Below are 16,542 nucleotides of genomic sequence, written 5' to 3'. Positions count from 1 at the left end.
TGATTGAATAATGTCCTGGCCAGGGCATCAAGGTTTCAAAAGTGGGTCAAGACACAACATGAAAACTAACCTCTTCTGTTCCTGGAACAGAGCACCCAAAAGTGAGAAAATACCTATTGTTAAACTGTGCAACTATTCAAAATAAGGTTGTATTATTATACATAAGGTTAAATCTTATAAGCATTTGTCAGGGCATTTATAAATGGATAATAACTGGAGGTAAATATTGGGTTACTATTTGGCAAACACTGACACAGTTATTGCACTATTTTGACCAATGCGATAACCATTTTTGAATGGTTTATAATGCATTTACAAAATATTAAATAATCATTAATAACTTAATTTTAACCCCTTTATAAACCCTTTACAAATGGAACTTTATTGTAAAGTGTTACTAAATTTTATTGTAATGGAACATTCTATAGAATTTGAACGTACACATTTTCACAGGTGTTTTTTCTTGTCTGATTACAATTTGATTGATATGGTGCTATTGTATGTCATATCATTTGAAAGGACTGTTCCTCAGTTTTCAAAATATGTATCATTTCATACTTGGTTTGACACTCATTAATGCATGCAGAGTTCATGGTCTTTCAGCCAGTTTTGGGAAATCCTGCCAGTGAAGCAGCAATGCCAATATGGGTATTTTACAGTTACATTTAGCTGGTGTTCTAAAACTTTGTGTTTCCATTCCCCTTTCAGTTACTTCCTGTAATTACAGGAAGCTGAAATTCAATGAAAGGCCTCCTGGGGACACTCTTTAACAATGCCCTGAGTTTTTACATTAAGTATTGACCGTTCTCGAGAGGATGGAACACCGTTTTTTTGTGTAACTGCAGGGACAGACTGAAGCACCATGTTGAGGATGAATGAAGCCTTTTCCTGTTACCACAGTAAACTGAAACTCAGCACAAGGAATTATAAGGTCATGATGGGTTGTGTGGAAAGACGGTTAGCTAGCTCAATTGCAGTCATCTTTTCCCATTGACTGTGATGTATTGACAAAAGTATCAATTGGTTGATTCAAAACTTTTAGAAAAACGTGAAAGGATTACGTTTTCCTATGATATCATGTTGACTGGGGTGGTAGATAAAAACATATTCATTAATCTATTGACAAATTATTAATCTAATTCACCTTGACAAGCAAGCTATCAATACCACCTATCTACAGTACAGTAGACTACATGAAAGTGGAAAATTGAGAATCCAGCAAATCATGTACTTAATCATGTACACCTCCTTGTAGATCACAAAGTAAGGGAAATTATACAAAAATCCAATAAAAGACTGAATGGATTCTGGTGCATTTAATACATTCATAAATGTAATGAATGGAATAAAGGTCTGATCTCTTGATACACTGATGATGAAGCCTCAGATGTGTGAACATAAAGGGTCTTTGCTTTGAGACATCTGGCAGCACGTCTCTTTCTTATCTCTACTGTGGAATGACAGTTTGTTCTGTGCTGACTCACTGACTCCTGACACCACACAGTTCAAGTGTGTTTGGTCAGTAAAAAGGGTATTTGCACTCACTAACACACACCAGCTTTTTACCTACAGCCAGAGCTACACAAGAATGTGGACAGCCCTTCAAATTTGTGGATTCAGCTTTTTCCGCCACAACCATTGATGACAGGTGTATAAAATCGAGCACACAGCCATGCAATCTCCATAGACAAACATTGGGAGTAGAATGACCCGTACTGAAGGGCTCAGTGATTTTCAATAAGGCACCGTCATACGATGCCACCTTTCCAACATTTCTGCCCTGCTAAAGCTGCCCTGGTCAACTGTAAGTGCTGTTATTGTGGAGCAACAACGGCCGCAAAGTGGTAGGCCACACAAGCTCACAGAAAGAGACCGCCGAGTGCTGAAGCAATGTAGTGTCTGTCCTTGTTTGCAACACACTACCGAGTTCCGAACTGCCTCTGGAAGCAACCTCTGCACAAGAACTGTTCGTCTGGAGCTTCATGAAATGGGTTTCATGGCCGAGCTGCCGCACACAAGCCTAAGATCACCATGCGCAATGCCAAGCGTCACCTGCAGTGGTGTAAAGCTCGCCGCCATTGGACTCTGGAGCTGTGGAAACGTATTCTCTTAAGTGATGAATCACGCTTCACCATCTGGCAGTCCGACAGACGAATCTGGGTTTGGCCGATGCCAGGAGAACGCTGCCTGCCCCAATGCATAGAGCACACTAAAGTTTGGGGAAGTCCCTTTCCAGTTTCAGCATGACAATGCCCAGTGCACAAAGCAAGTTCCATACAGAAATGGTTTGTCGAGATCGGTGTGGAAGACCTTGACTAGCCTGCACAGAGCCCTGACCTCAACCCCATCGAAAACGTTTGGGATGAATTGGAACATCGACTGCAAGCCAGGCCTAATCACCCAAAATCACTGCCCGACCATGATAATGCTCTTGTGGCTGAATGGAAGCAAGTCCCCGCAGCAATGTTCCAACATCTAGTGAAATCCCTGCCAGAAGAGTGGAGGATATCATAGCTGCAAAAGGGGTGACCAAAATGCTTAGTTTAGCGAAATGCTTATGTTACTTACTCCAACCGTACAGTAATAAGTTATAAAAAAAATTAAGAAAGGAATTAAGAAATACAGAAATATTAGAACAAGCAATGTCAGAGTCTGGAATATAAATATTTATGTATATAATGGCGTGTATAGACATTATGGACAATATATGAATAGAAAAGGTGTGTTCAGAAGTAGTTATATAGGATGAGCCATGACTAGAATACAGCATATACACTGCACAAAAATATGACTCGTTTCAGGAAACTAGGCGTATGTCACATGTCACTACTTCACAGGAGAGGCATTTGAACGTTAATGTGCCTTAACCTCTTGCGTATATCCTACCACTGGGTGCGCCACAGCGCATTTTGGAAAAAATTTGTTCCCATTTTCAACGGCCTACTAATCAAACTCAGAAGCTAGGACATGCATATACTTATTTTATATGGATAGAAAACACCCTAAAGTTTCTGAAACTGTTTGAATGGTGTCTGTGAGCATAACAGCACTCGTATGGCAGTCAAAACCCCGAGACCGATTGAACCAGGAAGTGGGATTCTGAATTGTGGACTCGACTTCACAGCCTTCCCTGTAATTCACAACGTGAAAAAATGATAATTGAGCACTTTCCAGTGCATCCACTAGATGTCCCCAGTCTTTACAAAGTGTTTTGAGGCTTCTACAGTCGAAACTCAGTGTAGGAGACGATGTGGCAATTGGTCACAGTAGGAGGGCCATCAGCATTGTGACGTCGGCGGCCGTGTCTGCCCCCACCTTTGGAAACGTTTTGAAACACAATGAAATTGTCCCACTCGAAGCTGATTGGCTCTCTTGTTGAAACAGGCCCTGAAGATTAATGTTATACAACGTTTGACATGTTTGAACGAACCTAACGGAGGGAAAATAGTCATTTTTCGTTAGCCAAGTGCCGCGCACGGATCAACATTTGGTTACAGCCTTAGGACGCGCTAACAACAGCAAGCTAATGGAACATAAAGGATGGACTTTTTCGACCGAAAATACATTTGTCGTGGACCTGGGATTCCTAGAAGTGCTTTCTGATGAAGACAACTAAAGGTGAGGGATTATTGGCAATATTATACAAGATCAGATGTGATGTGCGATTGTTCCAAGATGGCGACGAGCTAGGCTTTCTAGCTCATTTTCTGAGTATCGCATCCCCTTTTATCTCAAAGTGTGATTACCCTGTAAAGTTAATTTAAAATCTGTTATGACGGGTGTTTTCAAGAGATATTCATCTATAAATCTTAGATTGACAATATATTTAAAAAAAATCGTTTTCGAATAGTAATTTATAAAAATGTAGCACTGTTTCCCGGGACGCATTTTATGGGAAAATAGTTAGTCAACGTCAGGTGCCGATGTAAAATGCTGTTTTTATATAGAAATATGACCTTTATTGAACAAAAGATTGCATGCTGTGTGTAACATGATGTCCTAGGTGTGTCATCTGATGAAGTTTGTAAAAGGTTAGTGCTGCATTTAGCTGTTTTTTGGTTATATGTGATGCATGTGCTTGGTCGGAAAATTCATATGATGCTACTTTTACCATGTACTCCTCTAACATAATCTAATATTGTGCTTTTCCTGTAAAACCTTTTTGAAATCGGACAACGAGGGTTGATTCAAGAGAGGTGTATCTATAAAACGATATGAGACAGTCCTATATTTGAAAAAAAAAAAATATTGAATTTCGTTATGCTAATGTCGCTAGGAGTTTTTCGCTGGAAAATGATCCCGCTAACGGGATGAGAGTCTCAAGAGGTTTTAATAACAAACTTGTATGCCATATGTAAGTACAAATATATTTTTTTAATTACGAGCCTAGTTATTGCAGCCATGGACAAAGTCAGGAACCTTCCCGCTAGCCATGATAAGCTGAGATAATGAATGGGCTGGCCATGCCGAGAGATGAGTTTGGATTGTTCTGCCATCTAATACCTTCTGTCTATAGATAAGGTGATTAATACAATTCTGGCATTTGATTGCAAATGCGTAGGGAGTCAAAAAGAGAACACAGAAGGCTGTTGTATAAAACACTTGTATCTGGATGACATCTTCAATCTAAGGGCAGCCATGGCATTTGCAACCATGGCATTTGTGACAGAGAGGAAGAAAGATCTTGTCAGTCTTACAGCATTGCACACGGTCAGTGTGAACCAGTGACTTGACACTATCGGCTAAGCAATCTGTACAAACAAAATCAAAATTAGACAGGGCGTCTTATTTAATGAAAGGGGTTGCAGTCTTCTGTGAAGAGTTCAAATTGTATTCGTTTCTAATTTTGTCAGAAAGTCATTTTCATTGCATGTTAAAGCGTACTGCTAACGTTAGCTGACTCGCTCGCTAGCTAACATTACATGTATGATCTGTGTAGTGATATTATTCATATCTCAGAAAGCTATTTGCATTGCTAGTTATAACCTAATGTTAGTTAGCTAACTAACATTGAACCTAGTTGGTTAGCTTTTGCTAGCTATAACAATCGGTCTGTATTGCTAGTAGTCTATGAGTTGGGATTATGGTTCATTGCTTATCTAGCTGCATGTCTAAACAAAATACTTCAAGTTAAAATGTACTGTTAGCTAGCTAAAGTTAGCTGGCTCACTAGCTAACGTTACTCTATGGGTTGGGATTATGGTTCATTGTTAAACTGGCTTGCTGCATGTCTTAGATGTTTACATGACCCATCAAGTTAGCCAGGTGTGTCTGGGAGTGATTATGGACAATTATTGGTCTTCCATGTAACACCTTCTAAAATCCTGTTTTTGCTTTGTCATTATAGGGTATTGTGTGTAGATTGATGAGGTAAAAAATAATATTTAATCAATTTTAGAATGAGGCTGTAACGTAACAAAATGTGGAAAAAGGAAAGGGGTCTGAATACTTTCCCGAATGCACTGTAGTGTGTGTTTACCAGAGACTGTAATGTGTAGAAAACATGACCTGCACCAAAGTCAGACTAGGATATAAGCCAAGGACTAGATCAAGTGTATATTGACCTGGAGTTTTTCCTTATTATAGGCTACTACTTTTACCACTTTTAGTCTTGATATCTTTGGTTGTTTACTACACTACTCAATCTGATTAGCACATGGCCTCACAGGTGAATCCTTAAAGAGATGGGTGGGGTTAAGGTTTAACAAGATAAGAACGACGCTGAATGGGTGTAGACAAAGAAGAGCTCTCCAGTAGGTGTACCAAAATATTCAAGGGCAATTTTCTTGAAGGTGGGGTTACAAGTTTATAAACTTTCAATGCATAATTACTTTCCCATTGTTCCTCAACTGCAGTTTATGATATGCCAATTTCTAGCTCTTAGTCTACTTTTGTTTTATTACATAAGACCGAATCGAGGCGGTGAGTCACAAATATAAACAAAACATGCAACAATTTCAACAAATTTACTGAGTTACAGTTCATATAACGAAATCTGTCAAATAAATTCATTAGGCCCTAATCTATGGATGTCACATGACTTGGAATACACATATGGATCTGGTGGTCACAGATACCTTAAAAAAAACGTAGGGGCGTGGATCAGAAAACCAGTCAGTATCTGGTGTGACCACCATTAGCCTCATGCAGCTTGGCACATTGTAACGGTTGTCATCGGGAATAGAGGACCAAAACGCAGCAGGAATGTGGATGCTCATCTTGTATTTATTTTAAATAAAGAGAACACCAAAATAACAAAATGAAGAACGCACGAACAACAAAACAGTCTTGTCATGCTCACACAGGCAAAACAAGAAACAATCTCCCACAACACCAAAGCAAACAATTACCCATATATAGGACTCTCAATCAGAGGCAACGAGAAAGCACCTGCCTCCAATTGAGAGTCCAACCCCCCATCAACCTAAACAAAGAAATACAAAAAACAAAGAAAGAACATAGAAATACAAAACATAGAACATAGACCAAAACCCGGAAATAATAAATCAAACACCCTACTACATAAATCACCACCCCGAACCACAAACAAAATACCCTCTGCCACGTCCTGACCAAACTACAATAACAAATAAGCCTTAACTGGTCAGGACGTGACACACATCTCCTTCACAGAGAGTTGATCAAGCTGTTGATTGTGGCCTGTGGAATGTTTTCCCACTCCTCTTCAATGGCTGTGCGAAGTTGCTGGATTTTGGCGGAAACTGGAATTTGTTGTCGTGCACATTGATCCAAAGCATCCCAAACATGCTCACTAAGTGATATGTCTGGTGAGTATGCAGGCCATGGAAGGACTGGGACATTTTCAGCTTCCAGGAATTGTGTACAGATCCTTGTGACAATGGGCTATGCATTATAATGCTGAAACATGAGCTGATGGTTGCAGATAAATGTCACAACAATGGGCCTCAGGATCTCATCACGGTATCTCTGTGCATTCAAATTTCCATTAATAAAATGCAATTGTGTTCATTGTCCATAGTTTATACGTGTCCATACCATAACCTTACCGCCACAAAGGGGCACTCTGTTCACAAAGTTGACATCAGCAAACCGCTCACCCTCACGACGCTATACACGCTGTCTGCCATCTGCCCGGTACAGTTGAAACCAGGATTCATCTGTGAAGAGCACACTTCTCTAGCATGCCAGAGGCCATCGAAGGTGAGCATATTCCCACTGAAGTCAGTTTTGACACCGAACTTCAGTCAGGTCAAGACCCTGGTAAAGATGATGAGCACGCAGATGAGCTTCCCTGAGACGGTTTCTGACAGTTAGTGCAGAAATTCTTCTGTTGTGCAAACCCAAAGTTTCATCAGCTGTCCGGGTGGCTGGTCTCAAACGATCCCACAGGTGAAGAAGCCTGATGTGGAGGTCCTGGACTGGCGTGAATACGCGTGGACGTACTGACAAATTCCTCAAAACGATGTTGGAGGTGGCTTATGGTAGAGAAATTAACATTCAATTCTCTGGCAACAGCTCTGGTGGACATTCCTGCAGTCAGCATGTCAATTGCACGCTCCCTCAAAAATGTAGACATCTGTGGCATTGTGTTGTGTGACAAAACTTCACATTTTAGAGTGGCCTTTTATTGTCCCCAGCACAAGGTGCACCTGTGTAATGATCATGCTGTTTAATCAGCTTCTTGATATGCCACACCTGTCAGGTGGATGGATTATCCTGGCAAAGGAGAAATGCTCCCTAGCAGGGATGTAAACAAATTTGCGCACAAAATTTGAGAGGAATAAGATTTTTGTGAGTATGGAACATTTCTAGGATCTTTTATTTCAGCTCATGAAAATGGGACCAACACTTAACATGTTGTGTTTATATTTGTGTTCAGTGTACATACAGTGCCTTCTGAAAGTATTCAGACCACTTGACTTTTTCCACATTTTGTTACATTACAGCCTAATTCTAAAATGGATTAAAAAAAAAAACCTCAGCAATCTGCACACAATACCATCTAATGACAAAGCAAAAACTGGTTGTTAGAATGTTTGCAAATGTATTAAAAATAAAAAACTTTACATAAGTATTCAGACCCTTTGCCATGAGACTTGAAATTGAGTTCAGGTGCATCCTGTTTCCATTGATCCTCCTTGAGATGTTTCTACAACTTGATTGGAGTCCACCTTTGGTAAATTCAATTGATTGGACATGATTTGGAAAGGCATACACCTGTTTATATAAGGTCCCACATTTGAGAGTGCATGACAGAGCAACAACCAAGTCATGAGGTCAAAGGAATTGTCTGTGGTGTCGGCATGGTGTCGAGGCACAGATCTGGGGAAGGGTACCAAAAATTGTCTACAGCATTGAATGTCCCCAAAAACACAGTGGCATCCATCATTCATAAATAGAAGCAGTTTGGAACCACCAAGACTCTTCCTGGAGCTGGCCGCCCGGCCAAACTGAACAATCAGGGAGAAGGGCCTTGGTCAGGGAGGTGACCACCGACCTGATGGTCCCGCTAACAGAGCTCCAGAGTTCCTCTGCGGAGATGGGAGAACCTTCCAGTAGGACAACCAACTTTGCAGCACCCCACCAATTAGGCCTTTATGGTAGAGTGGCCAGACGGAAGCTACTCCTCCATAACAGGCACATGACAGCTCGCTTGGAGTTTGCCAAAAGGCACATAAAGACTCTCAGACCATGAGAAACAAGATTCTCTGCTCTGATGAAACCAAGATCGAACTCTTAGGCCTGAATGCTAAACGGCACATCTGAAGGAAACCTGGCACAATCCCTTAGGTGAAGCATGGTGGTGGCAGCATCATGCTGTCGGGATGTTTTTCAGCAGCAAGGACTGGGATTGAGGCAGGATTGAGTCAAAGATGAACTGAGCAAAGTACAAAGAGATCCTTGATGAAAACCTGCTCCAAAGTTCTCAGGACCTCAGACTGGTTAGAAGGTTCACCTTTCAACAGGACAACAACACTAAGCCCACAGCCAAGACAATGCAGGAGTGGCTTCGGGAAAAGTCTCTGAATGTCCTTGAGTGGCCCGGCCAGAGCCCAGACTTGAACCCAATCTAACATTTCTGCAGAGACCTGAAAGTAGCTGTGCAGCGACTCTACCCAGCCTACCTGACAGAGCTGGGTAGACCTGCAGAGACTCCCCAAATACAGATGTGCCAAGCTTGTAGAGTCAAACACAACAATAATTTAAGAGGCTGTAATTGCTGCCAAAGCTGCTTCAGCAAAGTACTGAGTAAAGGGACTGAATACTTATGTAAATGTGAAATGTCAGTATTGTTTTTCTTTTTTTCTCTAAAAACCTGTTTTTGCTTTGTCATTATGGGGTATTGTGTGCAGAGTTATAAGGGGGAAAAACAACTTAATACATTTTAGAATAAGGCTGTAACATAACAAAATGTGGAAAATGGCAAGGGGTCTGAATAGTTTCCAACGGCACTGTATGAAGTGGGTTAAACAGTATGTAAACATAATTATATTGAACAGTGTTCAAGGACTATGTACATAGGGCAGCAGTCTCTAACTTGCAGGGTTGAGTACCAGGTGGTAGCCAGCTAGTAACAGTGACTAATGTTCAGGGCAGTGTACTGGGTGGAGACTAGTGGTGATTATTTAACAGTCTCATGGCCTGGAGATAGAAGCTGTTTTTCAGTCTCTCTGTCCCAGCATTGATGCACTTATACTCTCTCTGCCTTCTAGATGGTAGCGGGGTGAACAGAAAGTGTCTCAAGTGGCTGGTCCTTGATGATCTTCTTGGCCTTCCTGTGACAGCGGTTGATGTAGTGGAGGATAGACAGTGTGCACCCAGTAATGTGTTGGGCGGAACACACCACCCACTGGAGAGCCCTGTGGTTTCAGATGGTGCAGTTGCCGTACCAGGCAGTGATACAACCCTGCAGGATGCTCTCAATGTTGCATCTGTAGAAGTTCATGAGGGTCTTAGAGGCCAAGCTGAATTGCTTCAGCCTCCTGAGGTTGAAGAGGCGCTGTAGCGCCTTCTTCACCACACTTTCTGTGTGGATGGACCATTTCAATTTGTCAGTGATGTGCATGCCGAAGAACTTGAAACTTTTCAGTCTCTCCACTACGGTCCCATCAATATGGATGGGAGTGTGCTCCATCTGCTGTCTCCTGAAGTCCACGATCAGCTCCTTCATTTTGTTGACATTGAGAAGAGATTATTTTCCTGGCACCACTCCGCTAGGGTCCTCACCTCCTCACTGTAGGCTGTCTCATCGTTGTTGATAATCAGGCCTACCACTGTTATGTAATCTGAAAACTTGATGAATGAGATGGAGACGTGCGTGGCCAGCCACACAGTTCTGGGCGAACAGGGAGTACAGGAGGTGGCTGATTACATTTAGTTTAGTTACCTTTACTTTATTCGGTACATGAACAATGGTGGACATCTTGAAGAAAGTGGGGACAACAGATTGGGATAGGTAGAGATTGAATATGTCTGTAAATATGTCTCTGCACATGCTCTGAGGATACAGCTTGGGATGCCGTCTGGGCTGACAGCTTTGTGAGGGTTAACACGCTTAAATTTCTTACTCACTTCGACCATGGAGAACGAGAGCTCACAGTCCTTGTGAACGGCGTTGGCCCGCCTAGGCAACACTGTGTTTTCCTTGAAGCAGGTGAAGAAGGTGTCCGGGAGCAAGGCGTCGGTGTTTGCTATGTAGCTTGTTTTCTCATGTCTGAACCGTTGAATTGCGGCTCTACTTTGATGTTTTGCCTGTTTGATTCCCTTATGAAGGGCATAGCTGGATTGTTTGTGCTCGTCCGTGTTCCCAGTCACCTTGCCATGGCTAAATGTGATGGTTAGCACTTTCAGTTTTGCACGAATGCTGCTATCTAGCCACGTTTTCTGGTTTGGGTGAGTTCTAATTGTCACAGTGAGAACAACATTGTCTATAAACTTCCTGATGAACTCAAACACAGAGTCAGTGTATACGTCAATGTTATTCTCAGAGGTAACACATATCCCAGTCCGCATGAACTAAACGATCTTGAAGCGTAGATTCAGATGAAAAGTCCTTACCACGGGTACTACCTGTTTAAGTTTCTGCCTATAGGAAGGGAGGAGCAGAATGGAGGCTTGATCTGATTTGCCGAAGGGAGGGTGGGGAAGGGCCTTGTAGCCTTCCCAGAAGGGGAAGTAGCAACGGTCAAGAATTATTGATGAGTGAGTAGCGCAGACGATGTGTTGATAAAACTTCGGTTGCGTTTTCCTCGGATTTGCTTTATTAAGGTTTGCTTTATTAAAGAAATGTTCTTGGAAGAACTAGCCCGCATAAGGTTCTTTGTGGAGCCAGAAAACTCATATGGTTCTAACTTAAACCTTTATTTTTAAGAGTGTATGTAAAAAAGACTGAATTAAAGGGATTGAAAATTATTGGGAGAGTAGGTGAAACCTTTCTAGAAATTCTGTTGCTTCATGTACTTAAGATAGTATATTCTGAACATTCTACATTTATATCATTTTAGGAGCTTATCCCTGTATCCTGGAGACACTGTACCCTGGAGCCTGGCCTAGCTATGGTCAGTGGCAGGACTCCACCCTTCATGCTCCCACAGTGTCTACAGTAACTGTCAAGTCAAATATATTATATTATTCATATCAAATGTGCCAATTGCCTTCCCTAGTATATGTTTTACATTTTTGCGACCATAAGGACGAAATTAAAAGTTTTCACATCGGCTATGAATTCATGATGTTTGAAATTAAAGATTTTTAATTATCGCTATTGACATAGTGCTAATCTTTGTTGAACATAATAAAACCCCAAAACAAAACTATGCATTATTATTATGGATTTTTTCATTGTGGAAATGGGCTGAGGTATTCCTCTGGTTTACTTGTCAACAACATGACTTACGCGTCCCGGCTGGAATTGCTGGGAGAACACTCCAGCATTTTACATCACCAGCGAGTGCTGAGTCGCTCTGTTTCATGTATATGTGCCTTTCGGTAATTAATAAAATATGAATGTGCGCTTTGAGCGCAGTCTTCAATATAAATATTTATATTTTTCTGCCATGTAATGAGGTATAAAGAACACCAGCCAGGCCAAACATTATTTGTATCCCTGGCACGAACACAGAGACTTTGTAAATACTGGGCGAGGCAACACTTTTTTTCATGGAGTAAGTCTGTGGGCCTAATGGCAGGTTCGGTAAATAAGTGATTCAATGAAGAGAGAAGGTATGAAGTGGTCTGAAGAGGAGGAGCGCAATGGAGGGAGATAAGAAGAAGAAAGGCCCTGATGAGGAGAGAGAGAGAGAGAGAGAGAGAGAGAGAGAGAGAGAGAGAGAGAGAGAGAAAGAGAGAGAGACAGAGAAATTTAAACTTGAATTTGACTCTGGGAGAGAAAGACAGAGAAAGGAATAGGTAGTTTGTAATGAGACAGCCATGGTTTCAGTCACTGCGGAGCTGCATTTATTCAAAACATCTCATCCATGTTAATAGAGTGAGAACAGCAGAAGCCATATTCTGTGTAGGAGTAAGTATTTCAGACACTGACCGGTAATGGTATATAAATATTTTAAGCGGCAGCATTAGTCCATGGGCGTGTGGGGCAAATGATGAGTAGGGCAGATGAGGTGCGTGTGTGTGCGTGTGTGCGTGTGTGCGTGCGTGTGTGCGTGTATGTGTGTGTGTTTGTGTATGTGTGTGTACATACTTGGCCTCCAACGCCAAGGCAAACACTCCGGCTGCTTCAGGAGCTGCTGCTGATGTTCCAGAGTGGCGCAGGGTGCAGTTTCCATACAGGTCTGTGGTGGCCTACCATAACACAACGATGGAAGACGAAGACTGTAGTCATATCAGTGAGCTAACAACATTCAACAAGAGGAGAGGAGAGGAAGGGAGAGGAAAGTGGAGAAGAAAAGACTTCAAGAATGCAAATTATTCAGTAAACATTTGATTCAGATGTATGTTTAATTAAAGATAATCTTATAAAATTAGTCAGAGAGGAAGAAGCCCATGAGGGAACCCTTGGCTCTCTCAACCGTCATGGCTTTCTGGTGCAAGTCAAAACACAAACAGTGCTGTCAAATACAGTTCTCATATACACTATATGTACAAAAGCATGTGGACACTCCTTCAAATTAGTGGATTCGGCGATTTCAGCCACACCCATTGATGACAGGTGTATAAATTTGAGCACACAGCCATGCAATCTCCATAGACAAAACATTAGAAGTAGAATGGCCTGACTGAAGAGCTCAGTGACTTTCAATGTGGCAGCGTCCAACAAGTCAGTTTGTCAAATTTCTGCCCTGCTAGAGCTGCCCCAGGTAACTGTAAGTGCTGTTATTGTGAAGTGGAAACGTGTAGGAGAAACAACGGCTCAGCTGGAGCAGTGGAAACGCGTTCTCTGGAGTGATGGATCACGCTTCACCATCTGGCAGTCCATCGAACACCTTTGGGATGAATTGCGGGTCTAATCGCCCAACATCAGCGCGCGACCTCACTAATGCTCTTGTAGCTGAATGGAAGCAAAACCCAACATTCCAACATTTAGTGGAAAGCCTTCCCAGAAGAGTGGAGGCTAGCAGCAAAGGGGGGACCAACTCCATATTAATGCCCATGATTTTGGAATGAGACGTTCAACGAGCAGGTTGTCCACATACTTTTGGTCTTATAGTGTATTAGTGTGAAATCTCTTGATAATCAATATACTGAGAGGGAGATTTATTTGTCAGAATAGCCTCCACTGAACACGATAAAATCAAATTGTATTTGTATTGTGCTTTCTTATAACATTGCCTACACACACACAAAAAAACAATAACAAGCTACTACACTATGGGGTAACGTGACAGGGGAAACCTCCTGAGTGAGTGAAAAGGATTAGTATGACCAGAATTACTGTAGTATGACTAAGTTCAGATGGATCTCTCTCTCTCTCAATTCAATTTGCTATTTTGGCATGATGTAACAATGTACATGCAGCTCCTTGAAAAAGTATTCATCCCCCTTGGCGTTTTTCCTATTTTGTTGCATTACAACCTGTAATTTAAATGGATATTTATTTGGATTTTATGTAATGGACATCTACAAAATATTCCAAATTGGTGAAGTGAAATAAAAATTAAAAACGGAAAAGTGGTGTGTGCATATGTATTCACCCCTTTTCTGTGAATCCCCTAAATAAAATCTGGTGCAACCAATTACCTTCATGAATCACATAACTAGTTCAACTGTGTGCAATCTAAGTGTCACATGATCTGTCATGATCTCAGTATATATACACCTGTTCTGAAAGGTCCCAGAGTCTGGAACACCACTAAGAAAGGGGCACCAACAAGCAAGCGGCACCATGAAGACCAAGCTGTCCAAACAGGTCAGGGACAAAGTTGTGTAGAAGTACAGATCAGGATTGGGTTATAAAAAATATCTGAAACTTTGAACATCCCACTGAGCACCGTTAAATCCATTATGAATTTTTTTTAAAGAATATTGTACCACAACAAACCTGCCATGAGAGGGCCGCCCACCAAAACTCACGGACCAGGCAAGGAGGGAATTAATCAGAGAGGCAACAAAGAGACCAAAGATAACCCTGAAGGAGCTGCAAAGCTCCATAAGACCACTTTAAGCCGTACACTCCACAGAGCTGGGACTTATGGAAGAGTGGCCAGAAAAAAGCCATTGCTTAAAGAAAAAAATAAGCAAACACGTTTGGTGTTCACCAAAAGGCGTGTAGAAGACTCCCAAAACAAGAAGCTACTCTGGTCAGATGAGACAAATATTGAGCTTTTTGGCCATCAAGGAAAACACTATGTCTGGAATAAACCCAACACCTCTCATCAACCCGAGAACACCATGCCCACAGTGAAGCATGGTGGTGGCAGCATCATGCTGTGGGGATGTTTTTAATCGGCAGGGACTGGGAAACTGGTCAGAATTTAAGGAATGATGGATGACGCTAAATACAGGAAGCCTCTTGAGGGAAACCTGTTTCAGTCTTCCAGAGATTTGAGACTGGGATGGAGGTTCACCTTCGAGCAGGACAATGACCCTAAGCATACTGCTAAAGCAACACTCGAGTGGTTTAAGGGTAAACATTTAAATGTCTTGGAATGACCTAGTCAAAGACCAGACCTCAATCCAATTGAGAATCTGTGGTATGACTTAAAGATTGCTGTACACCAGCGGAACCCATCCAACTTGAAGGAGCAGTAACAATAACATAGAGGCCATGTGCAGGTTGGTTGGTCTGTCAGACACTGTCCCTCATTTTATGGCAGGTAGCAATGTAGTGCTTTGCCAACACACAGCTCTTTGTGTCCGCCCCCAACAGGACGTGTAGCCTATTCTCATCAGAGAGGTATTTAAATCCTTGAATAAGACTTTCAAATTTGGGGAAATTACACTCTCTTTATATTTTTAAAATTCTGTCAGGAAATGCAGCTCTGTCTTGGGTTCTGCTGTGGTGCTATGGTTGCACAGCCTTTCCTCAACAGGGAGCCAGTTTTTCCTGTGTCTACCCTTCTCAATGGCAAGGATGTGCTCACTGAGCTTGTACTTTGTCAAGGTTTTGATCAATAGTTTGCCATAGTGACGTGTCAATTTAGGGCCTATCTCATCCCTCTCTCCCTCCCTTCCGCCCCCTATGGCACAGATGATTCATACATTGTCTTGTGATAACTCTGCACGTGGAGATTATTCCCCAGATAAATGCAGCTATAACAACCAAGCAGAAAGTTATACTCCATCTCTGCTATGTCATTGTCCCAGTCCTCTACCCTGATGACAGATATACACACTCAGTGTACTCAAAGTACTCAGCCTGAGGATAACAATGAGATGAACTTGGTCAACCACTCCCTCTCTCTCTTTTTTTCCCACCCCTTCTCACACACTCACCACACCAGCCTCAGGGTTCCTCTTGCGTCCGTTGCTGAAGGTGGATGCGAGGGTGGAGGAGCAGCTCTCGTCATACAGGGCTGTGCGGCCGTCGTTGATGGCTGAGTTGATGGAGATGGTCCACATGCTGGAGGCGTAACCATCGCAATTACAGTCGTCATAGCTACCACCGTCTCCAGAGGCCCATACGTAGATACTGCCTTTCCCTCCTCGGCCCTACGAGACAACACATCAACTGGCTTCAGGATGTGTTATAGGGGTAGAAGCAGTGGAAGAGCTTCAGATGTAGATCTTAATTTTATCACCCTGTTGCAGGAGAACTTTCCTGCAATACAAGAAATATAAAACGTATTGTGTATATGAGGTTTTAAAAGGCTTCTGAAGTTTGTAATTTCCACTTATACATTTCAGACTTGATTTTTATTTACGAAAAATGTATCAACACCTACAAATAAAGTCATTAATTATAATCCAGATAATAATTCACATTTCCTGTTGCTGCAGGTTTATTTTCCTGCTGTAGCAAACTGGCTCAAATTAAGATCCTACATCTGTAGTGATAGCAGTACATTGGTAGTAGTGCTGGGGCGGTATATAGACTAGTGGTTAGAGCGATGGGCCAGTAACTCAAATCCTTGAGCTGACAAGGTAAAAATCTGTTGTTCTGCC

The 16,542-nt window shown here is 42.0% G+C and overlaps 1 protein-coding gene across 2 annotated transcripts in view; it reads right to left on the bottom strand.

Annotated features, from left to right (window-relative positions):
* The window catches only part of LOC115153213 (neuroendocrine convertase 2-like), a 94,345-nt gene that overhangs the window by 15,785 nt on the left and 62,018 nt on the right, over nucleotides 1-16,542 (bottom strand). For both annotated transcript variants that reach the window (XM_029698413.1, XM_029698412.1), the window contains exons 9-10: nucleotides 15,874-16,089; nucleotides 12,683-12,783 (exon numbers count right to left, since the gene is read on the bottom strand). In XM_029698413.1, coding sequence (XP_029554273.1) covers nucleotides 12,683-12,783; nucleotides 15,874-16,089 — 317 coding nt within the window. The remainder of the gene's footprint in view (nucleotides 1-12,682; nucleotides 12,784-15,873; nucleotides 16,090-16,542) is intronic.

The sequence above is a fragment of the Salmo trutta genome, chromosome 18, assembly GCF_901001165.1.
Source record: "Salmo trutta chromosome 18, fSalTru1.1, whole genome shotgun sequence".
NCBI lineage: Eukaryota > Metazoa > Chordata > Actinopteri > Salmoniformes > Salmonidae > Salmo > Salmo trutta.
The sequence above is the reverse complement of the archived record's forward strand: the minus strand, read 5'-3'. Positions and strand labels throughout refer to the sequence as shown.